Source organism: Carcharodon carcharias, chromosome 9 (assembly GCF_017639515.1).
Source record: "Carcharodon carcharias isolate sCarCar2 chromosome 9, sCarCar2.pri, whole genome shotgun sequence".
NCBI classification, from domain to species: domain Eukaryota; kingdom Metazoa; phylum Chordata; class Chondrichthyes; order Lamniformes; family Lamnidae; genus Carcharodon; species Carcharodon carcharias.
In genome coordinates, this window is record NC_054475.1 from 82,939,309 (window position 1) to 82,965,661 (window position 26,353).

The 26,353-nt window shown below is 44.2% G+C and overlaps 1 protein-coding gene across 5 annotated transcripts in view; it reads right to left on the reverse strand.

Moving 5' to 3' along the window:
• The window catches only part of LOC121281860 (muscleblind-like protein 3), a 185,715-nt gene that overhangs the window by 50,297 nt on the left and 109,065 nt on the right, over window positions 1–26,353 (reverse strand). For all 5 annotated transcript variants that reach the window (XR_005943968.1, XM_041194942.1, XM_041194943.1 and 2 more), the window contains exon 3: window positions 1,112–1,276. Coding sequence is in view for 4 of the 5 variants with exons in the window: in XM_041194942.1 (XP_041050876.1) it covers window positions 1,112–1,276 (165 nt within the window). In the remaining variant the exon portion in view is untranslated. The remainder of the gene's footprint in view (window positions 1–1,111; window positions 1,277–26,353) is intronic.

The following is a 26,353-nucleotide window of genomic DNA, read 5'->3' on the forward strand; positions in this document are numbered from 1 at the left end:
AGTTGCTTTCTTCCTCAGTATTGAATATACTCCCTATTTGGTGTCATCTGTAAGTTTTGAAATTGTACTTCCAATTCCCAAGTCCAAATCATTTTGTGGATTGTGAACCACAGTGTCCCCAATAATGATCCCTGTGACGCACCACTTCCTACCTTTTGTCAGTCTGAGAAGATACATTTAAGCCCTACTCTTTGTTTTTGTTTTGCAGCCAGCTAACAAGCTATTTTGCTACTTGTCCTCTAACTTCACAATCTCTGACATTATTCCTTAGCCTATTATGTGTTACCTTATTGGAAATCTAAATATATTACATCTACAGTTCCCTTGTCTACTCTTTGTTCCTTCATAGAATTCCCTTTTGAAATCTGTACTGACTATTCTTTATTACATTTTGATTTCTAGATGTTCTTCCAATACATCTCTGAGCACAGATTTAAGTATCTTTCCTATCGCTAATGTTATGCTAACTGGTTTATACTTCCCTGGATTTGTGCTATCACCCTTTTTCATCATAAGAATCACATTCACAGCTCACCAGCTTTCAGCTACTATTCCCTTTTCTTTTGAGAGAAAAGGAAACATTGGACAGGTGACCAAGCATTTAGTCAGACGTACATTTTACAGAATTTGCAAGGAGGAGAGGGAGGGGTTTAGGGAGGTAATTCCAAAGCTTTGAGCCCAGGGAGCTGAAGGTACAGAGTGGAGGAAATAGGGGATGGGCAAGAAGCCAGAATTGGAGAAACGCAGAGATCTCAGAGGGTTGCAGGAAGTTACAGAGATAGGGATAATAAAAGGGTTTGAAAATGAGGATGAGAATTTTCAAATCAAGGCATTGCCAGACAGCTCAGCAAGCACAGAAGTGATGTGTGAATGCAAGTTAAGACACAGGCAGAGAGTTTTGGATGAACTCAAGTTTATGGAGGGTGGAAGAATGGAAGGCAGCTAGGAGAGTATTGAAATAGTCTTATCTAGAGGGAGCAAAGGCATGGATGGGGGTTTCAGCAGCAGGTGAGTTGAGGCTGGGGCAAAGATGGAAAGATGGATGATATTACAGAGGTGCAAATGGGCAGTCATGGTGATAGAGAGATTACGTTATGAAGCCAACGCTTACCATTGGCTGCAGCTGTGTGCCTGGCAGCATGAATTGCATCTGCTGTGCGAGCATGGCTGCTGCAGTCTTCTGCTGGATTAGATTGTTCCGTCCATTGATCTCCAGCTGCGTTTTCAAGTGTGGGGGTGGGTGGAGATATTTGCAGTTTTCCCGAGTGCAACGTCCCTGCAAAAGCAAGAACGAAAGAAACAATTACAGCATTGAAAACATAGCTCGTTAAATAAATGCAGAATGGTTTCTTTCTCTCTCCATTATCTCATCCCAACTCATTGGGCAAGATCCAGGACACTTTTAGGCAATAAATGGCAGCCAAATCTTTTTTTTAAAAAGTAAGCTGAGATTCTCAGCACAAATCCTTCATTGTATTTGGATATCTAAACATCAAGGTAGGTGGCACATCACCAGCTGTCCTACATAAATCATTGCACCTTACTGAAGCAGCTTCACATCTGTCATGTAGCTGATGGGGAAGCATTGAAGCTTTGAATCACATGGGATGACTTTGTAGGAAGGTATGATTTTCAGGGCAACTATACAAACAAACAAGAATTCCATACTCCCTTACCTCCCACTCCATTTTCCAACCTGACATTTGTCTCAGGCATTAGTGGACTGCTCACAACCTTGCCATCATATTCAACCTGAGCTTTCAGCTGCATATCCTCTCCATTGCGAAGACCTGCCTCTGTAATTCTTCCCACCTCTACGTCTGCTTTGGTTCTGCTGCCAGTGAACTGCTCACCATTACCTTTGTCACCTACACACATGATTATTCCAATGTTCTTCTGGCTGCCCTCCCATCCTCACTAGCTCCAGATCATCCAAAACTTGGTAGCTGTATCCCAACCCACATCACATCATGTTCGCCCATCATCCTTGTCGCCACTGACATTCATTGCCTCTTGGTCTCTCAATGCCTTAAATTTAAATTCCTCAAAATCCTCACCCCTCTCTAACTCTGTAATGTCTTCCTCCTAGCAAAGTTTTAAAAGCCACAGCTGTCAAATGTCCACCCACCTGTCAAACACCCACACACCAACCATGGGAAATGGGAAATTAAGAGGGAGTGGAGAATGATCCAAGCTAAAACCCTGATGGTTGAGATTAGAACCAATTTAATATTCTACGTGAGATTTAGTAGTCAACCTCCTGAAGCAACAAGGGTCTGCAGTCAATGATAGAATAATATTCCTGATTCATTAATGATTCCAGTAGCTGGGATGTGGAATTCTTGTCATTGGTGCTAGGAAACCCTACAAGTTAATGAATAGAATGGCTGCATGGTTTCAGCTTGTTAAATGTCAGTACTATCACAGCATTTTGGGAAGACGGTGGCATAATGGCAATGTCACTGAACTAGCAATCTAGCGGCCCAGGCTAATAGGACATGGGTTCAAATCCAACCACTGCAGCTGGTGGAATTTAAATTCAATTAATAAATCTGGAATGTAAATCTATTTTCATTAATGGTGACCATGACAACTAATATTAATAGTTGTAAAAACGCAGCTAGTTCATTAAAGCCCTTTAGGGAAGGAAACCTGCCATCCTTGCCTGGCCTACACGTGACTCCAGACCCACAGCAATGTGGTTGATTCTTAACTGCCTTCTGCAATAGCCTAGAAGACCATTTACTTCAAGGGCAATTAGGGATAGGCAACATGCTGGCCTTGCCAACGATGCCGAAATCCCAAGAAAGAATAAAGAAAAAAATACATACGTTGGGGTTCCTAAGCCTGACCAACCTGTCCTCAGGCTTTTGAGTTTGGTTAAGTGCGGTAAGTGTAGTGACCCTACAGGGTGAGAATGTGTCAGACAAAGGGACAGTATTCCTCAAGCAGGTATCTCAGTAGTTTGCTTTAGAGAATCTTCAGCATATACATGTGATAGCCATCAGACCAGCCAACATAAAACCTAATTTTGTAAGGGAAGTGAGGGGAGTGGGATCTTCATCTCCCCACTGCACATATTATTCCTTGCCTTTTCTCTTTATGATGTTTACCCTTCTGCACCCACAATAGCTTGGACTTGGCCATGGCAATAATAGTGAAACTGTCAGGGTTCAGCGTCATTATTCCACTGAAACTGACAGCAACTCAGGGAGGGAGTCCACACATCTGTAGAATAATGTGGAAATCCAGAATCTGCTGTCAGCGAGGTCTATGCCCTTTCATAAAATGTGCTGTGCAGTTTCCCACAGACTCTGATCTCCATTGCAATCATGAATGATTAAATCTTCCACTTTAATGTTGCGAGTCTCACTTTAAAAACCCCGGAAAAAGCCCCAACTTCTTGAATGAGGTATAAAAGTTTTTACCATTGTATCAAGTTCAGAATTACTCAAAAACGCCCTCACTGGCCCTGGAAAACTAACTAATTTCATATTTGTGGAATTTCAAATTTCTCCACAATGATTAAAAATTCCACATATTTTAAAAAGTTTTTTTCTTTTTCTCCAAGTCTGTTTCTCTTTATTTCAGCTTTTAACTTAATACATTCACATACTTACTTCGCTAAATTAAAAGTGAAAGGTTTTAAGTGTTTCTAACTTCCTAGTTTACTGTGTGTGAATACTTCAATTTGATTGGTTGCTTAGCAGCTTACTGACATTAATGCTGCTGTGCACCAAGGCATTCCTTCAATTTGGTGCCAGATTTAAACAGCCACAGACAAAGAGGAAATTCCTGCCACAGAGATTGTTAGATTGCCTTTGCTTTGCCACTGACTACAAAATCCAGGTTATTATGTCTGCTTACCTATCCGAGTTCACTCATGTTGGTCTAATCTTCACTGATGACCATACTGAGCCTTTTTTATTGTAAGTTACATGACTTGCTGGTCCTGTTCTCAACAACCCCTTCCAATACTGGACCTGAATAGGTCCCAAAGGGTTCTACTTGGTGCAGTCCACGTTTAGACTACTCCCTCTTTTCTTAGTTCACATGGTTTTCTCATGTTACTGTTGACTGGTTTAATGTCTTCCCTTACATAGGTGTCAGGTCAGATCAGTTGATAACACAGCCAATTTTCTGTCAGAGTGTTATGAGTTTGAGCCGTACTCTGTGACCTAAGAATATAATCTCGGCCAACAGTTCAGTGTAGTACTGAGCGGCAAGAGGTCCCCTGTTCAAATCCCGTACAAGTTCCCAATTAATGTTACAATCCGGTTATGGACCAGTAACTTTTTGTTTACAGTAGACAAAGTCTAAAATCCCAGTTATCCACCAGGAGAATAAAGTCACAAGTTCCATGGTTTTAAACAAACAAAATAAATCTTACCAGATGAAGTCAGAAAAGTAAAACAATCTACAAAAGCTACCTCATACTCTAACATTCTGAATTAACATGAGGTAAATATAAATTAACAGGCAAACTATGGTCAAACACACCACACCGCACATTAAACGGCATATGCGACCAAGACAGATCTGATGGATTTCTCAGCAACTTACCCAGATGTTAAAACTTTGCCTCCCTCATGATAAATTTCACTTTCAAAGATCTAGCCTCTGAACTCCCTTGAAACCACTCTGGCTCAGACTGCCTCAACGAACTTCTTCTGATTCCTAACCCTCTCCAGCATAGAACCAGTAACCTTCCACCACCTTCTCAGCTCCACAGGACTTCGCTGAGTCCTAACTGCCTGGAGCCTGCTAACAGTTCTCAGGGCTTCTCTGTAAGCTGCAAACCATGAGGTCCAAAACTGCAACTAACACCCTCTCTCAGCAAACCCACAGACAAATTGAAATCAGGGAACTTTTTTAAGCTCCACCCATCTCCATGGTGATGTAGATTTCAGGGTTCACTGAATGTTTTTAAACAAATTTAGCTCCAACTCCCAAAACAAAACATCTCTCTGGACTGCACTTCTTTGCAAGTGTGTAGCCGCCATGTCTCCAGCTAATTAATTTTATAGCTCTATCTCTTCTATTCTGACTCTATTAAACAAACATGGGTGGCCTTCTGAACTGCCATTTTCTTTTAGGTATTCTGGCAATCTCTAAAGCCCAGCATTTTAGCTACCTTACCTTCACAACTTTAATCTTTCCAGAAGTAAAAATTACCTCTAAAATATTAACATGAACCATGAACTAGATATTCATCACACATTGTTGGAGGGGCCATATTTTGGATAAGATAGTAAACTGCCTGTTTGATTCAGATTGTCATAAAAGATCCCAAATAACATTTCCTTGTCAGTTACAAATAGGTTAACTGGTTATTTATCACATTTGTGTGTGAGTCATTGCTGTGCACACATTACATGTCGTGTTTGCTTGCATACTGCAAGAATGGTGAAGAATGAAACCCACTTCCTAATGTTCCACACTGGCTATTCTAACCATGGGTTTAAAATCAAACATCTGGCATCAGATTGGCTTTTTAACTTGCTATTCACTCTCAATTTCCTTTTATCATCCGTTCCTGTGACTTTCCCTGGCTGGTTCTATTCCAGCCAAGGTCATCAAGTAAATCCTGACCTTCCACTGTCTGCAGTCTGGTGAATATGATAATGGAGGGTAAGAAAGAAAAGACACTCACAGTCAAGTCAGTGCATTAATGCCCCACGAGACTCACAAATGGAGTAGTGATCAGATCTGCTGACCTTACCTCACCAGGCAGGATATATGGTTGATTAAAAGGATTAGGTGCATATACACTCTTCACAGTCAGAGGAAAATGTCATTTAAAGCACATGACATCACAATGATTGCTACTTTTAACAGAATTCAGGCTGTTTAGACTGTGAGAGAAAACCTGCAGAGCTTATACTGAAATCTGTCACATCTGCCTAATGCACTGAATGTGAAAAGCTTTCAGGCTTTGTTGACGGATGAAAGCAGGCAGACTCACTGATCTTTCATGGACTTGGCATTGAGAAAATTCAATACTAAGGATTTTTTTATTTTACTGTTTATTGAAGGTGCAACCATTTTGCCTTTCCCTGACTGCTTTGGAAAAAGACCTGGTACAGCAGGGACTGAGAAGGGTGTCCATCAACCCATTTTATCAGTACAGGTTCTTTACTGGAACAATTCAAAATTAATCACACTGTCCCATTCTCTCCTCAAAGCTCTTCCTCTGAATCAATACTTAAGCACGTTTTTCTTGATATGCAATGGTCTCTGCACCAGTCAAAATAATCCCAGGGCAGAATTATCCCCCCATCAGCGGGCTTGTGTGGGGGCGGGCACAAACCCGATCGACACCTCGGATCGGGTCCACACCATCATTTTACGTGGGCAGGCCAATTAAGCTGAGCACTCCCTGTGTGTGTGTGTGTGTGTGTGTGTGTGTGGGGTGGGGGGGGGGGGGGTGGTTGGTGGGGGGTACATGGTGGAGGTTGGGGGTGGGGGGGGGCGGTTCCCTGAGTCAGAGCCTGCACTCCATTCCACATTAGTTAAAGTTTTTAAGAGCTAAATAAAGGAAAGAAAATATTTTAAGACATGTCCCCTCATGTGACAGTGTCACATGAGCTGGGACATGTCAAGGGACATTAATGATAAACTTTATTTATAAAAAACTTCATGAAACCTCATCCCATCTGTGAATGAGGTTCCACGAAAAATGCGAAGGCCGCCTGGGCTCTTCGCCTGCCCGCCAACCCCAAGTTGGCTGCACGCCCGCCAAACTGGAAATCTAAATGATGCGCGGTGATGTTGGGACACATGCCCGACGTCACCGCGCATCATTTTATGCATCGGCCAGCGGGCCCCACCCCTCCGCTCTCCGACCCGAAAATCCTGCCCCCAGTGTTTCAAATCTCTCGCAATAGTTATAGTTTTCCATGCTGAGCATCATCCTAGCATTTCCATGATAATAACAACAAACATTGATCCTTGTCTGTAATATTTATCACTGATAGTGGGCCTATCATTCAAGGGCTGTTGGAGTTTGAATTGAAGTGGATACTAGGTTAATAAAATGATGAAATCAATGGAAATAATTCAGAAATAGTATAGGTAGAGGAAATGGGCGAATAATACAGGATATAGCCGAGTAAATCCCAATGTGCATCACTTGAGGGCACGATCACTTCAATTGCACTATAAAATATGTCATTAGGTAAAATCCAGATAGGTGTCACAACAAATTATGTGTTACACTAGCACACAAAGCGATACATGATGTTGTGGCTTTCTTTTGTTGCAACAACGATTTTGTTTCCATTTGATAAAGAAAAAATGAACTTGCATTTATATAGTGCCTCACACAACCTCAAGACTTTCCAAAGTTTTTTACAACAAATGAAATACATTTGAAGTGTAGTCACTGTTGTAATGCAGGAAATGTGGCAGCCAATTTGTGCACAGCAAGATCCCATAAACTGCAATGAGATAAGGGCCAGATAATGTTTCAGCAATACTAATGGTGAAAAAAGGTGACTTTTTTTGTTGATGCTTTTCGTCTTGCACTCATCAGAACAATTCGCAGGAAGATAATGTCAGAGAGAAACAACATATTTATACTGCCTGAGAAGAGAGTGCTGATTGGTTGGCAAGTGGTCTTTGACTGATAGAGGTATTACCATGAAAATGCACCAGTTAATGGTGAATGACAGTTTACTGCCAAGCATTGTTTGAAATTTAAACCAGACAGCTTGACTCTGATTGGTCAAGACACTGCCCTGGGGAATAAACCATTGAATGCCTGTCACTCACTTTGTTTAGCTGAAACAGGCGCAACGTGTGTACATGTTCCTTCTGTCTGCAAAGAACACAAGGTTGTGCCAGTTTTCACTTCATATTAATAATGTTAAAGTGAGACACAGTCCCACGATTGAGCGAGTGGTTATACGAGATGAGATTGAACAGATTGGTAATAGGGTTACTAATTTACATTGTGCCCCACACTGCGCTTGGTCTGAGGGGCACAAATTTCTTTAATTTTTCAATTTGATCCGTTTATGCTGCTGTATTGCTTCAATAGATGAACACACCATAAACAGTACCAATTTGAAACACGTCCACACCATAAACTCACATAAGTGGAAACGGTTTGGCAACGCAATTAATGATGCCACTAAACACGCAATAAATCTCTCTGACCATGTAATCTCAGAAGGCAAGGAGTTTGCTTTTGTGCATGGTTTCAATTTTGGTGTGTCTTCATCCCAAATCAAACGGGAGGAGGTATTTTGTGAGTTCGAACTCCTCTACTCCCAACTATCCTGCCCCAAACCAGCATCCACTGAAGACGTTGAATCCTTGAAACCGCATCTAGCTGATCTAGCCACATATATTGTAGGATTCCGATCGACCTGTCCGATTTTCACATGCAACGCGAATGTCTTAGTGTTGCAAGGCCTTAAGACCAAACCGGATATACACACCAGTAAACCTTACAAAGTGATGGGAATAGTCATTCTTAATAAGTGTGACTATATTAACAAAATGCACGCCATTCTTAATGATGGGTCCAAATTTGTATCCATTGGACCTGCCACTCAACATGACCGGACAGCCTTGCTCAAAAGCAAGCTAAGAAAATGCTTGTTGGACTTGTGTATGAACTATGAGCTGCTGCATGATATATGACAGGGTTCATCCTCAGGGTCGCTATGCCTGCGTATGTATGGGCTGCCCAAGACACACAGAAGTGATGTCTCTTTATACCCTTTCAAATAAGAAAGTTCTGCATAGCATGAATTGGCCAAATGGGTGGTCAAATTGTTACAACCAGTTTTGAACAAGTTTCCCATGTACACGGTGAAGGACTCCTTCATATTTGCGAAGACCGTACAGGATTTGCATATCAATAGCGATGCTGTGTCCATGTGCTCATTGGACATTGCTAGCTATTCGTCAGTGTTCCACCTAAGGAAGCCATAGATATTTGCACTGCAGCACTATATCGTGGTGATCTAGACCCGCCACCATTGCGTGAACCAGTATTCATTGAGCTTATGAACGTGGCAACTCACGCAATTAAGTTCAATTTTAATGACACCATGTATGCCCAAATAGGTGATGTTGCTATTGGATCCCCTCTAGGACCAGCTCTTGCAAACATCTTTGTTGGGTTCCATGAGAAAAGTGTCTTCGATGGAATGACACCTAACCTCCTACCTCTTCCACATTTCTGATATGTGGATGATACGTTTGCTATATTTAAATCCACAGCTACATGCAATAATATCCTTGCATGTCTTAATGGGCTCCATCCTGCGCTCAAATTCACCTTTGAAATTGAGCAGTCAAATGAACTCCCCTTCCTTGACGTACTAGTTGAGAAATCTGCCAGGGGGTTCTCTACCACAGTCTACCGCAAGCCTACCTTCACTGGTCAATACACACATTGGGATTATTACAGTTCCACACACTATAAGATTGGTCTTATTTACAACCTTGTAAATAGGGCCCGAGTCATTTGCTCACCATGCAAGATTGATGCTGAAATAGGGCGCAACAGGACATTGGCTACCCTGATCAGATCATTTTGCTCTGTATACCACGCAAACTCATGAACGGGCACAAGGCCATTACTTTCGGGCCTGAAAAGTACCCAGTCTACCTCAGATTACCTTGGAAGGGCAAGGTATCTCAAAAATTTGAGCAACAGGTGAAGCTAGCCGTTTCACGCTGTTACTATACAGTAGCAAATGAATGGTATTCACCACTAACAGGGTGCTATTGTCAAACCAAAAAGACGTTCTGCCTATCACCCAAATGAGTAGTGTGGTGTATGAATTTCAATGTCAGTGTGATGCTAGGTATGTAGGCCGTACGTCCCAAGACTGGTGGACTGTATCAAACAGCATGTCCCAGCCGCTGTTCATAATGGGCAGGGTACAGATCGTACAGCCCATACTTGCAAAACTCAAAACACAGTGTCCAAAATTAGATGTGATTCTGCAATTGGACAACATTCATTAAACAATCCTCAGTATGCTAAGAACTACTCTGATAACCACTTTAAGATTGTCAATTGAGCTCGCAGTATGGCTCATTTGCGTGTACTAGAAACTGCATATATTAATCCAAAAGGCCCTGTTCTTTGCATACAGAAAGAACCTGTACAGGATTGCGCCTGTTTCAGCTAAATAAAATGTGACAGCTATTCGTTGGTTCGTTCCCCAGAGCAATGTCTTGACTAATCAAAGTTTCAAACAATGCTTGGCGATTAACTGTCAGTCATCAATTAACTGGTGCATTCTCCATCACAATGGGTCTATTAATCAGAATTCACTTGCTAACGAATCAGCACTCTCTTATACAGTATAAATATGTTGTTTCCCTCGACATTGGTATTTCCTTGTGAAGTGTCCTGATGAGTGCAAGATGAAAAACTTCAACAAAAAAGTTCCTTTTTTCAGCAATACTCAAGTTCTGTACTATCAAATGACTATTTGATACCAATGGGATAAATATTGCTTTAGAACACAGCAGATAACACCCCTGCTCTTCTTCAAATTGTACCATGGGACTTTTGTGTTCATCTAAGAGGGCAGACAGGACTTTGGTTTAACACCTCCGGCAGAATTGCCCCAGGTTTGCATGAAGTGTGGCAGCGGGTGGGTAAAACGATGTTTGACCCCCTGGCCATCATGGCAGGTTTTCACGCCGTATCATCCCAAACCCTTCGTATTACTTATGCATTCCTGGAAAACACTCCATTTCCATGGTGGGCGGGCTCTCATTCGCCCGCCACACCATCACCTTCCCGTTTTATCACGCCAGGCACCACATTTAAAATACAGCCCATACTCAGTGCTTCCAACCCAGGACTGCAGCAAAGAAGACATTTCCCCAAAAGGTAAGAAGACTGCAGCCCTCAAGCGCCTTTTGGAAGTCGTGGAGGCCGCTGTGATGTCCTCTACTCAAGCTCTGGCCGCAGGAGGGGCAGCAATATTACCACTCTAGCTTGGTAGATAATGGCAGTGGTGATCAGTGCCAATGCTGCCCAGAAGAAGTTGACCATCCAATGCAGATACAGGATGAATTATCTCATCTGTGCCGCCAGGTTAATGCTACCATCTCATCACTCTAAACTCTCATACTCAAGTCCATCAAACATTCACAGGCATCTCACTCTGCCAGCTCAAGGGACATCACCACCCATTCTCCCACATATCCCCTCACATGTCCATCTGGCCTCACCTTCTCTGGAGACTGCCTCCTCAGCTCACACCCTTTTGAGGCCACTTGCACAGATCATCATGTGCCTACCCCCACTAAAAAAACCTGGGATACCCCCCTTCCCCAGTACAGCTCTCATCCTGAAGCCTCTTCCCTTGCCTGAGGCCACTTCTCCCCCTTCCCCAAGCAAGATCATGCCCTGCAGCCATTTAAAAGCCACCCACATATGGCTGATCTGGTAGGTAGAGACCTACTCGTGAGCCCCCCTAAAAGTGATGTGGTGCTGCCTGTGAAGCCTGGCGCTGATGACTGCGAGTGCTGCCCGAAGCAAGGTAGGCAAACAAACCTCGAAGTCCCGAGCGAAGTGCAACCCACCAGGTACACGTTGCTTATGTGCTGTTATGAAATATGTCGGCGTGTTTTCCTGCTGACGCGGGCGTACAATCCGGAGTGAGTAATGAGTCCAGCGGGCTAGCCTTATAATGATATGCTGATGTATGACAATGAGGTTCCCAACGTCCGATGGTGGGAAATGTGGCCCGCCATTGGCGGACGGAGTGAACAATCGCAAACTGACTTCCTGAGACCAATTGTACCATACTGTCCATTCACACCACTGAACATGCCCAACGCTGGCAGGCACAGAAAATCCCAGCCCTCACCTAATAAATAGTACCTCCAACAGTGCAACACTTCCTCAGTCCAGAGTTAGAGTTTCAATCTGTATTACGTACTCAAGTATTTGCAGTGGGGCTTGAATCTATGAATTTCTGATTCAGAGGTGAGAATGCTCCCATTGAGCCAAGGCTAAAACCAAATAATACTGTAAAGCCAGACTGAGCAAAGGCATGTAACTGTAATGTATGCTTTATGATAAACTACAGCCAAACTTTAAATAGGTGTGAATCACACACAGGGCACAAAACCATCATTGATTTTCAAATTTGGATCCTCGAAGACAATCCAAAGAGTTTGCAAGTTCATAAGACTTCTGCATTTTTCCAAATTTCCAGACATTCCAGCAAGTTTTGTACAGGTAAAAAACATGCTTTTCACATTCAGATGGAAGAGTCAGTTCCCTTTGGTTAGCTTAGGCAGTCAGGGCTGGGGTGGAGTGGTGTCTCTGGGAGTATGTCATATTGGTGGGAGGAGTTTTTCTCACTCCAAAAAAATTGGTAAAGGGCATTGGACTTGAGTACCATTTGCAGTTTTGGTCCCCTTATTTAAGGAAGGATATACTTGCATTGGAAGCAGTTCATTAGGTTGATTCCTGGGATGAAGGTGTTGCCTCATGAGGGGAGGTTGAGCAGGTTTCTACTTATTAGAGGTTAGAAGAATGAGAGGTGATCTTCTTGAAACATATAAGATTCTGAGGGGCGCTCGACAGGGTAGATGCTGAGAGGATGTTTCCCCTTGTCAGAGGGAACTAGGGGGCACAGTTTAAAAATAAGAGGTCTCCCATTTAAAACGGAGATGAAGACGAATTCCTTCTCTCAAAGGGTTGTTAATCTGTGAAATTTTCCACTCCAGGTAGCAGGCTGGGTCACTGAATATACTCGAGGCTGAGTTAGACAGACTTTTGAACCATATGGGAATCATGGGTAATAGGAGGAAGGCTGGAAAGATCAGATCAGCCATCACCTTCATGAATGGGTTGAGGGGGTGTATGGCTTACTCCTGCTCCTACTTCTTATGTTCTTATCTTATCATATGTTCTTATTGCAAACCACAGAACCAAGATGCAGAATACATTCTGCAGCCTCTGGATATTCTTGGGTCTGAAAACTGAACAAGTCCTATGGGATTCACATTTGTTACTAATGCTTTTCTAGAAAGACTTAGGAGCAAGTGAAATGAAGGGAAATACAGAGGAGAAGTAAGGATTACCTGCCTGGGTGGCTACATGAAAAGGCAAGAGGTAGAAACAGAACAGGAGCACTGAAAAGAAAATATATAGGATCACACTGGAATTAAGTTGCTTTTTACTCAGCTTACACTTCTAGCATTGAATTATACAACCCTGAGTGAGACAATTTAGTTCATTGTGCCAATGCATATTCTTTAAAAGAGCTATCCAATTAATCCCACTGCCCTCACCCCCTGACTCTGCTCTTTCCCCATAGCACTGTCAATCTTTTTTGAAAGTTCCCATTGAATCTCCCACTACCCTTTCAGGAGCATTAATTGACTAGAGATGGGACTTTCACACCTAGCTTGGGAGGACGTCTCACATCAGAGAGCTGCCTAGTCCCCACATCCAACAGCAGGAGCAAGTGAATGTCGGCCTCTCAGGGCTGGGAGGAGGGGTAAAGCCCAGGAGTCAGGGGTTCGGTGGGCAGAGAGGGATGGGGATGTTGGTGGAGAGGCTGGGGGGTGGGGAGGGAGTATCCACAGGGACCAAGCATTTGTGTTTGGGGTGGGGGCAGAGGGCACCCAATGTTGAAAAGAGGCTGTTGATTGAGGTGCCCATATCCCCTTTCCTGATTGAGGCCTGAGCAGGGTCACTTTTCGGCTTCCCTCCTGCCCCTGAACTCCTCCCACCAGACTGAATTTCACAGGCTTTCCCTACCCACAAACCCACCAGCAGGCGAGCGTAAAATTCATGCCCATACACAGAAATTAAACAGAAGAATTAGTGCGAAAGATTTTTTAACATTATCCAAAGAATATGACTTTATTTAATTCAATTAGATATTACAAATGCAGCTTGACAAAGCCCAGCATGCAAGCGTGAGAAGGAGAAGTGCCAATCTAAGGTTCTGGCTGACACACTCAGCTTTGTTCAGTGCTTGGACGCTTATTAATTGTGTTCACTGGCACTGAATGGGACCAGTCAGCGCAGTGAAGGTCGTGCTTACTGGGAGCTGCAGAGCAGCCTCTAGCCAACACAAACACCAAGAGCCACAAACTGAAATGCACTTTGCTCTCTCTGTGGATATGTCAGCATTTTGGTGGAGACCCAAGCAGGTTGTAGCAGCAGGGATCAAGGCAGCTGCACTAGAGGGAACAAACTTCTCTTAATGCAAAACTTACAACCACCTCAGGGCATCCCATAGCACTTCACAGCCAATCAAGTGTAGTCACCATTATTAAATAAGCAAACAAGCAGCCAATTTGTGCACACCAAGCTCCCACCAACAGGCAAAGATCATTAATCTGTTTTTAAGGTTAGTGTTCATTGAGGGACAAATGTTCCTCAGAAGACTGGGAGAGAGAATCAGAAGAAAGGTCATCGACCTGAAACGTTAACTCTCTTTCTATCTCCACAGATGTGGCTGGGTTTTCAATCACTCCTGGGAGTGAAATAAAAACAGAAAGTGCTGGAAAAACTCAACAGGCCTTGGATAAAGAAACAGAGTTAACAGAAAACATTCTGAAGAGGAGTCACCTTGGGCTCAAAATGTTAATTCCATTTCTCCTTCCACACCTGCTGAGCTTTTCCAGCACTTTCTGTTTTTATTTCAGATCTCCAGCATCTGCAGTATTTTGTTCCTGGGAGTGAGGTGGGGTGCGGGCGCATTTTGGCAATAGAGATCCCAGATGATGTGTTGGTCTTCTGACAACTCTATGATGCACTATTTTCAAAGGGTGGGCCAGGGAACCAGGAACATGCACGTCTCCAATTAACCTGCTGTTAAGTTTATTGATGAGCTTGTTAATGGGCTGGAGAGGGACAGAACCAAATTTACAAAGGTAAGAATAGGAAGGGGAATGGTCTAGGGCATGTTAATGCACAGCTATCAGGAGCACGGCAGGGAATTAATATTGATTATGACTGCAGATTTAAAATCAAAATGTCAAAAAGTCAAAATGAGGCGATCATGCAGTGGCCCAAAGCTTCCATTGCTTAAGCAGAGCTGATGATTGTACCTGATGACTGGACATTCGGACACTTATTTGGACCATGTAACTACTGGCTCTCTGCTCTTCTGCCGACTCCATTCTGCCTCCGGCAGCAGGTGGCAACGTTGGGGGAGAGCGCTGAGCAGGGGAACTGGTCGGCTCCTGTGGGCCCCGCCCTGGAGGGAGTAGTGCCCTTGACAAGCTGAGGGGCAGAGTGAGATGCTGTGAAGCAAGGGAGAAAGCAGCCAGGACAAAGCCAGGACTTGCGAATGGCAGAATGGCCTTGGCAGAAGCCAAGGCTAGCTTGAAACCTCTGAGGGTGGCTAAGGAACCAGGTAGGGAATTGGAAACCTGGTCAAACCGACTGGCAGTATCCCTGAGTCTGAGAAGCCTCAGGAGGGAGGGAGAGAGAGAGAGAGTGAGGGAACATGACTACAGCTAAGAGCTGGGTAGTGGAACAAGCCTGAACAAGCCTGGTGAGTGACTGTGTTGAGGAGCCAAGGCTCCGATTAGGATAGAGCTCTGGAGCATAGGCAGAGAATATTCCCTGTAAATAGTTTGTTTCTTGAAGTTATGCTTTCCATTGAAGGTTGATGCCAGTGAAATAAACAAACCTTGTTTTATAACCTTCGTGCAGTCCGTGTGCTTAAATTACACCTTACATCTTGGCATTGTCGGCAGGCTTTCTCAGTACAGGCATCAGGTCATGGCGGATGAAATGGAAAGGCAGCTGGGTGAGATTGAGAGGATGGTGAAAGAACTGGAACGTGCCCTGTCAGCAAGTGAAGATGAAGTAGCTGCAGCTCTAGCAGAGACGCAGGCTTCACAGGGTAAAGCTGAGGATTAACATAGTAACCATGAAGTGGCTTCCAGTGCACCCCTTTAATGAAACAGGGGAAGAGGGGAATGTCTTGTCATGGATATTCTCCCTGTCAAAGGGTAGGAAGCTGGACAGATTTGGGGGAAGGCAGAAGGCTTCCATTGACCTGGTGGATGAGGACTGGATCGAGGACACACAGTTGCTCTTGGCATCCAGGGGCATCAACGAAAGGGAGCAGGCAGTGTTCGTGATGGAACCTTTGTGTAGGAATGCTCACCTTGAAATACTGGGAAGAGGTATAGATGTTCAAAGAAGTCCACAATGGTTCTTTGAAGTCCTGGCATGAGTCTTTGGGGACAGCAGTAGCTTTTCACAGCTGCAGCAGATGTTTTAAGAGCACAAACAAGCCGAGGGGGAGGACCCGGTCCCTGCATCTCTAGAGCTGATGAAGTTGTTCGACCTAATTGTCCTCCTGGACCCCTCCTCCAGATCAACCAGTGACACACAGTGAAAAATTGTCTAGCTGAAGTGGTGAAGGATGAAAAAATTCTGAGGGATTTGAGGAGACTCAACAGTGACAAACCCCAACTGCCCTTCCTGACGCACAAGATTACAGCATCCAGGTCATGGGTGAAGACAGTACTCCTAAGACCAGGAAAAGGGCTACCATCAGAGAGGTGACTGTCAGCACTGAGAGGGATGTAGGCCTCAGGCTGAAGAGGCAGGCGGAACGGATTGCTGCACAGCAAGCACAAATCCAACCCTTGCTATCCAATCTCTACAGTAAGCCTCGTGACCAAGCACGTCTAAGGGGTACTCCAAAAAGATGCTGGAATTGCAACAGGATTGTGTACTTCTAGTGAGACTGGCCTGACAACCACAAACATCATAGATGTCAAGCATGGCAACTCCGCCCAGCGCAACTCCACTTCTCGTCCCTCACCAGAGAAGATACAGCCCAGCAAAGGAGATGGAAACGCTGAGGCCCTCAGTCGGGCACACTGACCATGGAAAGCAATCCCACTTTTGTCAGAATTTTGGCTGATTCCATGTCCACGCCTCAAACAAACGGTAGCAGTCACACACCCATCCTCTGTGGAATCCAGATGAGGATCGTCAAAGTATCATCAATGTGCTTGTGAGGGAGATCCAAACCAGATCCAGGAGAATGGAGCGATGTACAGTTTCACCTTTGCCATCCATCTCAAAAGAGGACCTTGGGCAGCTTCAACTGGTCAATGAAGACATTGATAGATTTCACTTCTACTGGAAGGCTGAATGTCCACTGACCCAATCCTGTCTAATGAAGGAGTCCAAACAGGCATGTAAACTGCTAAGGTGCTGGAAGAGGATTAGGGAGGAGGATGGAGTTCTCTGTCAGCTAGTTCATGACAGCCAGGACACTGAGTTTCGGAGAAGCTGCACTGACAAGAAAGCAGTTTTCCTGGTCAGGGATGCCAACTACAGCCAAAACTGAGAGAGACATACTTTGGCCAAAGCAGGGAAGGGGCTTGACACCAATGGTAACACACCCATGACGTTGGACCTATAGCTGGAGGGCAACCTCAGAAGACTGTTCCCAGAAGGGAGTTACTCGATATCAAATGTCTGGTGGATGATGTGAGGGCGGGCAACACACTTAACATTGCAGTGGAACAGAACCTGAAGTGGCAGCTGGCGGTGACCTGAGTGAAGAGGATTTGGAAAGTGATGGGGAATCCTGGAATGTGTGTGTCAGGGATTCCGGGGGATACATGGACAGGATCATTTAAACAATTAAAGGACCTGCCCGTCCAATCTTAAAGTTGGTGGGCAGGCCAGGAGCCCCAGCAGGCAATAAAGAAAACATGAAACCTCATCCACCGGCGGGATGAGGTTTCATGTAGGGATTTAAAAAGTTTAACAAACTTATAATGTAAATTATGAACATGTCCCATCTCATGTGACATCACTATGAGGGAGTCATGTTAGGGAATTTTTTATTTTCTAATTTTCATACTTTTAGAAGTGTCTTCGATCTCCCTGAGGCAGCACTTAGCCTCAGGGAGATGTGCGCTCTTTTGTGCACATGCGCGAAAGAGCGTACTCTCGCTTTTCGGGAATCCCCCCTCGCCCACACAGGAAGCGCTAATTGGCCCACCCATGTAAAATGGCAGCGGGGCCCGCTTCTCTGGCGGGGATCGGCTCCCCGCCTGCCAGAAATTGGGTCGGGCCTGCCCGCCCGACAGGCAGAAAACTCTGCCCATGAAGTGTGAGGAGGCTGACTCCAAGGCTGGAAGGAGGTGCCGAGGTGTCTGGAAGGGAGGCTGCAGCTGGAGCAGGCTGTGCTGTTGATCGTTCAGCCCCTGGAGCCATGACCAATCTGGACTGCTATGTGGGTGACCAATCACAGAGCTAGGGTGCTATTGGAATTGCCAGATCAGAAGAGGGGCAGCACAAGTCATCTTGAGCAAATATTGGATATCATCCCAGCCCATACCGTTTGCCCACAATGGCAATGCAGGAAGGGAATGCTGCCACCAATGTGGACTCGGTATGCTAGCTGTTGTAGCTCAATTGAACCTGCTGATCACGCAATTGCTCAGTAAACAGTCACCATGTGATATGCCTGGTTCCCTCAAGCAGGGAAATGTGTAGTGGAGCCTCCGGCAGCAGGTGGCGATGTTGGGAGAGTGTACCGAGCAGTGGAACTGGTTGGCCCCCGTCGGCCCCTCCCTGCAGAGATCAGTGTCAACACATCATCAAAAGAACAGCACCCTGAACAGTGCAGCAGTCTCTCAAGACTGCAAAGAAGGGCTGAGTTTTCCTGGCCCTGTGCTGGCAAGCTGGGAGGCAAGGGAGTGGGAGAGGGGAAATAGTTGGGGGCCTCATTGGGATGGCTCCCCGATGCATTCCTGTTACCAGGGCACTTTCTCAGGCCAGGCGGAGATCTGGATCATTTGCCCATTCCACAGAAGTAGCTGATTTACATTGTTAAGGTCCCAATTGGGGAAATTTTGCAAGATTGCCAGCATTTTGCTGTTGGTGGAACAGCCAACCCCTGCCACACGCGGAGGCCATGAGCTCCACTGAATGGGGAAGACGCTGCGCTGAACAACAACAGTGCCCATTACTTGGTGGTGGAGGGGGTGGGGGGAGTATTTCCCCCTCCGTCCAACAGCACTAATCCTTTTAGCCCTTCTTACATCTTCCATTTGTGGCTAGCACCCAAGAATGGTGGAGCCCTCAAACCTTCCTACTACTTCAGCAGCTCCTACCTCTCACGATGGGCTGGCTCAGGTTAGAGCTGCTGGTCCTCTGAATGAGTCAGCAGCATTACGAGCCCTCCCACCACCCTTAACATGGCAATGAGTATGGAGGAAGCCAATTATGGGGCCTGCTCCAGGAAGACTGTTCTGCTGATCTAACTGCCAGCAAGTGCGGGCTCAGGCCCTGCATTTGTTCTCACGTCAGGGTCCTGAAGAACACGGGAAAATCCTGCCCAAAACTTCAGACATAGTTTATGTGCACAAGTCATGAACCCATGATTCAGATGTGAAAGTTCTGCCAAATTAGTCAAGCTGATACTTGATTTATAACAAGCCCAGGTTTTATTGCACTTAGTGTAACCAATTATTTTCACATGTCATAGACTGTTTTAGGGCAATTTTCAAGCCATCATTTTCTTCCAGGCTGTCAGCTATTGCTTTACTAGACTGAATGAATGATATTCAAAATTCCAGTGTTGTCAAAGGTACAGAGCTGGTTAACACCTTCACACAGCAAGGAAAGAGAAATCTGAAGTCACTTTCTCACACCTCTCTTAAACTGACTCATCAGAGCTCAGGGAATAGGTCAATCGCTTGTTCTTTCAGGTGTAGAATGGGGGCTTACACTCAGGAGAGAGAAGTAGCTTAACATCGTAGTAAAAGGACCCTGCAAGAATCAGAGAGAGTGGTTAAACCATTCCTTCACAATCCCATTGTTTTCCCCGGCAGAGACATCCATGCCCCTTTTTTTCGGTCACTAGGTTCTGTTCTAGCAGAGTGCATCCATCAACTCGCCCATCTGGGCAGGATCCAGACCTAAGCAAGCTGAGGTCATCGGGAACTGAGACCAATGTCAGAGTGGCAATAAATCGCACTCATTGAGCAGCATGAGGGAGTAGCAGGGCATGTGGATACATCCACCTCCAGCCAGCCTTTCCAAAACGGTAGGCAGAACAAAGGTAGCAAACAAGAAGCTGTCAGCAATATTCATTCAGTTACACCCACCTTCAAATCATAACCTGGCAACACTTCTCTACCAGCTTTTGAGCAGTCCACACCTGCTCGAGATGTGTGTATGGAGTCAATGAGCTGCAGCTCTTGCCAGCCTCTGTATCAACCCTTCAACTGAGGCAACCTGGGCCTCTGATATTTCCCAACCATTGATTCAAGTGCCAAACCTGCTTGTTGGCTTTATGCAAGTTAAGATGGGTACTCAGAGAGGCTGAAGTGTGAGGGGAACTTGGAGTTGAAACAGACTGTCTACTGGGGTTGTGAGGTGATATATGCTTTTAGTACAAGGTAACCTTGGAACAGCAGACATCTGGCTGAACATCATTGCTGCAGCTGTCATCTCCTGACTTTTTCTGATCCCTCAGATGCACATTGGAAAGCAATCTTTCAATCAGCATGCTCCCGCATACCCACATGCCCTTCCCAAATTATTTTGTCAAAATCTCCAGGACCTCCTGCTGCCGAGTCTGGGCAATTTGCTTTCTGCTTCTTGGCATGAGTTAAGGTCAGGGCTTTAGTTGTGAAAGTGTACTGATGAAATAAAAACCAACAGGCAAGATGGTGATATTTCCTTTAAGCTGCATACATTAGCACCACAAGTCCGGGGCAAAATAGATATGATTGAATAATTTCCCCCGTCAATCATGCTTGGAGACCACACTGCTGTAAGTGACTGGAATTGATTTTACCCACATCATTTGCATCATGAAACTAACCTTCATTCACAGCATTTGTCTGCAGGACTAATCCTGCTGTAGTCAGGAGACCTTACTATTGTTTAAATTGTGAACTCAAGACTCCCAGCAAATAAAACTGCACGTCCCACCCTGCCTCCAACTCATCAGCTGATGCAGTGGTGTATTTTGTAAAATTCATTTGGAGGATGTGGACACTGTTGGCAAGGTCGGCATGCATTGTCCATTTGGTTGCTCTCAGAAGGTGGCAGTACAACTGAGTATCTTCAGCAGCCAGTTAACTGTTGGCCGCATTGACCAATAAGTAACCAACATTCAAGGAATTAACTTAGTGGTGACAAGCATTCCATCATCAGGAGTGACAGAGCAGCTAAAGAAATGGTGGCACCATGGGTGAGGGCTCTAGCCTAGCCGTGCTGTAACAGGGAGGCAGAGAGGGAGCTGAGAGGGACTGACCCTCGCTCAATGGCTTCATTTCTACAAGGGTAGGCAGGGAACAAGAGGGAGAGCAGTCCCTCAGTTACTCAACCTCAACTTGTCATCAGCAACCATTTCAGAGCAGCTTTGGTAATGTAACTAGAAATAGAAAAATTTGTACAAATAAACCCATAAAGTCTTGTAAAGAACAGGAACAGTGGAATTAGGAAGCTTAAGAAAACACCTAAAATTGCTTAAAGCATGCGACGATATTAAGGGGCAATAGAACATTGGAAAATAGGAGCAGGAGTAGACCATTCGGTTCCTCGAGACTGCTCCACTGTTCAATTAGATCATGGCTGATTTTCTACCTCAACACCGTTTCCCCACACTATCCCCATATCCCTTGATGTCTTTAATATTTAGAAATCTATTCATTCTTGTCGTGAACATACTCAACGACTGAGTTGCTAGAGCCTTCTGGGGTAGAGAATTCCAAAGACTCACCATTCTCTGAGTGAAGAAATTTCCCCTCATCTCACTCCTAAATGGCCTGCCTCTTATTCTGAGAATGTGTCCCCTGGTCCTAGAATCGCCGCCCCCCAACCCGCACCCCTCCCCCCACCCCCCCCCCCCCCCCCCCCCCCCCCCCCCCCCCCCCCCCCACCCCTGCCCCATAGCCAGGAGAATCATCCTTCCTGCATCTACTCTAATGAGCCCTGAAAGAATTTTGTAAAGTTCAATGAGATTGCCTCTCATTCTTCTGAACTAGAGAATACAGGCCCAAATTCCTCAATCTTTCCTCAAAGGACAATCCTGCCATCCCAGGAATCAGTTTGGTGAACCTTCATTACATTCTCTCTATGTCAAGAATATCCTTCCTTAGGTAAGGAGACCGAATCTGTGCACAATACTCTAGGTGCACCAAAAAGCCAGCTTTAGAAACTAACTGGGTATGAACCTTGATAATTTAATCTATATATGTGTTATAAAATATCTATAAGCTACCTGAATTTGTCTTTGCAGCTGGTTACATCTAAACACCGTGGATCAAATCCCTTTAAAATTTTCTCATAGGAACAAGCAGGCCATTGAGCCCCTCAAGCTTAGTCTGCCATTCAATTCGATCATGGCTGATCTGCATATTAATCTCATTTACCCGCCTTGCTTCAATATCCCTTAATATCCTTGCCTAACAAAAAAGCAAAAACTAATTGTATAAGAAAAGCAATCTTCGCTAAGCAATATTTGCAATTGGTAACTGAGCTTTTCAGAGCAGAACAAGGAGTCACCTATCGATTCCCTGCCAATCATTGAATTGGAGAAAGTACAGTTCATGTTCTGTACTGGATATAAAATGAGCTGTCTATACTTGCTCCATTCCCCTGGCCATTCCCAATATCCTTTACTAATCTGTGTCCATTCCCTATTTACTCTCTGCCTCGACTGTACCTTGTTGGGGAGCCTTCCATCTTTGACTTCCCAGAAGGGAAAAAACAATTTGGACCAGTACCCTTAGTTCCCAGTTTTTACTGGTGTTCCATTTCAAGATATACAAAACTAGTTTGAACCATTACTCTTATTTCCCAGTTTTTACTGTTTTTTCCTTCTGGGTTACTGTGTGAAAACATTTCTTCTAACTTCTCCACCACCTTCCTGGTGATCTTTAGTGTCTGCCTCCCTGCCACTCATTTATCAGCCAGTGGAAACAATGGCCAGAATTTTCCACCTCCACCCCCCAACCCCCCACCCCACCCCACCACTGCCCCAAAAAGGCCAGGCGAGCAGGCCACTGAAATCTCCATTCACATTGGCGGGACCAGAGATCCCGCCAGCATGTGGGGCTGGAAAATTCCAGCCAATCTTTCACTGCTTATATGCTTGCAAATCCCTGTGGTCCTGAAAGCCTCCACTTGCTTTTCTGGTTAACCCCCTCTGCTGTAAAGTGTTCTCTAGCTCCATTTAGACAGAGGGAAACCTCCTGTCCTGGACGTCTGACAAGAATTGTATTCAATTTTTTACAACAACTGTATTCTTCTTCTTTAATGGCTTGTTGTAATGTTATAGTTATTGATTGTTTATTTGCAAATGTTCTAAACAAAAAATAAGAAACCCAAAATCCCATGTGCCCAATTCTTAAATTTTCCAGATTTCCTTGTGCTCAACAGGACTTAAAAACTCTGGATTAAAATCTTATTTTTAAACAAGGTCCTTCTGAATCTTTTCAAACACTCAGAATATTTATTTATCTCATTTGTTTCACTCAGAAAAACAAGGACTGGCCAACTTTTGGCAACTGGTCAATTTACAGATCAATTAAAAGGACAATTGTGCTTTGGATTGTTCCCAGTCAAAAGGCCACAGATTGCAGTTACATGGCACGTGGGTAGCAACAATGCAGCTGAAACAAACTCTGTATTCACATTTCTGGGACTTGACCCTAAAGGGTCATTGGGAGGTGGGGGTGGGGTTGGAGTGATGAGGAGCAAAGTAAAGTTCATTTGGGCTTTGTTCTGAGGTGATCTCTTGCTATCTTGTTTTATCTTACATGCAAGTTTAGACTGTCAATTAAACTCGAAGAGATCTGAGGAAACGCACAAAAAGAAAGATCTTGTACTCAAAGAAAGCCTTTTATGACCTCAGGACGTCCCTAAGCATTTTACAACTAATGCATCACTTTTGAAATGCAGTCACTGTTGTAATGTCAGGGAACACAGCAGCCAAAATGCACAGCAAGCTCCTGTAAAACGCGATATGCTAATTACCAGATAATTTGTTTAGGTGAAATAAAAACAGAAAATGCTAGAAAAACTCAGCAGGACTGGCAGCATCTGTGGAAAGAGTAACAGAGTTAACATTTCGAGTCCAGTTCAGAACAGTTCTGGAAAAGAGTCATATCGGACTTAAGACGAGATAAATGACCACGTAATTTGTATTGGTGATATTGGTTGAGGGACAAACATTGAACAAACCAATTTCCCTTGCTCTTCTGCATGGGAGTCTTTCCAATTACCTGAGGAGGGAGATGATGGTTAAAGATGGCACATCTGGTAATAAAGTACTCCTTCAGTACTGCATTGGAGTGCCAATCTACGCTATGCAAGGATAGGACTTAAGTAAGATTTCCAATCCTCCAGGAATTAGCCTGGACTGTCCAATGATTAAAGATTAATTTTTGGAATACTGCTCTGTGTAACCAAAGGAGAAAAATCATAGAGGCATTAAAAATGGTCTTTATTTATTCAGTTTCTTTGAACCATTATCAAGGCCTAGTTATAAAAATATAGGATATGTTGACTCTGTCATGAAAGGAGCAGCCATTGATCTGTTTAATTTGACCTTGATGCAGTTTCCGTGCAGACGCATAACACTTTACAACACAAAGAAAATATTGAAGGGAATATAATGGCAAACTATAACAAATTAGCATATTAGTGTAACAACCTCACCAATAAAAAATTATTTTAAAGTTGCTTATGTTAACCTATGGCCGAAGGTTTAATCAGAGAGAAATGTCATAATTTCTGGAATGTTAATGGCGACAGAAATATGCAGCAGCTTGTCAATCACAGAAAAGAGGATAGCGTTTTGAGTGAAAAGATGATGCAGTCAAAGGCTGCATCTCTGTTGGAGTAATAATCACAGTGTGACATGCAGAAACCAGTTTTAGAACTTTGATGAGGATTGTCTTGAATAGTTAGACAAAACAAGGTGGCTGGTAGGTATATATATTTCTTAATGTAAGGGGATCAACCATAATGACACACTTAAAGTCATTATGTCATACCATATATATTGTATTATCTATTTGAGTGTTTTAGGAAGCTTGCTGTCTGATTTAAACTCAAGTACTCTTAAACAAGCATCTAGCTTTTTTGAAAACTTATCTTTCACATTGTTGTACATGGTCTAACTAAACTTGGCCTTGGAACTGGGATAGGTAATGAATATAGTCACAGGGGTGGCTTAATCATCATATCCTCCAACTCACCATGAACAAACTTTACGTAAGTGCACACTTCATGCATCTCAGCTTTCAGACAATAACATCGACCCACATTCATCCTTTAACACACTAACCATCCTGAGGCACATCACAGATGCATTTTCAGAAAAAATCTGATACTGAGCTAACCACATAAGGAGACATTCAGACAAATGAGCTTGGTAAAAGAGGTTTTAAGGACTGTTTTCAATGAGAAGTGGGTTGGAGAAGCTTCCAGAGCCTGGAGTTGAAGGCAACATTGCCAGTGGTGGAACAATTAAAATTAGGGATGCCCAAGAGGCCAGAATTGGAGGAGTGCAGGTATTTCAGTGGATTATAGGGATGGCAGCAGTTACATAGATAGGGAGGGGCAAGACCCTGGGGAGATTTGAAAACAAATCTAACTTTAAGCCGTTGGTAAACAAGGAGTCAATGCAGGTTGGAAAGATGCAGCAAAAGACTTCCCACTGATCTAACACATTTGGTGAAAACAAACCAATACCAGTCACCGGCAATGTGAAGATAAAGAGATAGATTTTTTTACTGTCACTATTGAAATGAACAGAATGAAAACCAGGCAGGTTTGATAAAGGGTCCATGATACACTGGGCAGAATTTTGCCCTTGATGGGCGGACGGGCCCCACTGGCTCGGCGGCAGGCGGGCAGCCAATCGCCACTGCCGAAACGGGCCCCACTGCCATTTTAAGTGGGCGTCCCAATTAAGGCCTCACCCAGCTATGCACTTCCTGTGCGGGGGGGGGAGGGATTCCCCAGCTGTCAAAGTACGCTCTTTCACGCATGTGTGCGAAAAAGCGCACATCTCTCTGAGACTAAGTGCTGTCTCAGGGAGATTACTGTTAGCGTTTCAAATGTCAAAAATGTGGGACATGTTAATAAATATGACTAAAACTTTACAAAACTTTTTTAAAACAGACATGAAACCTCATCCCGCAGGTGGCTGGAAAATTTCAGCCAGTATGTCCCATTTTGGATTTCAGTTCAGTGTCGTCTTTATCTCTGATTTAAGAGCCAGTTCATTATAATCTGAGCTACAAGTAGAAGGTTTAGAATACATAAATCCTTCATTAATTTATAAAAAAATGTTAGCGGCACATCAGATTGTGAAAAATTAAGGGTTAATGA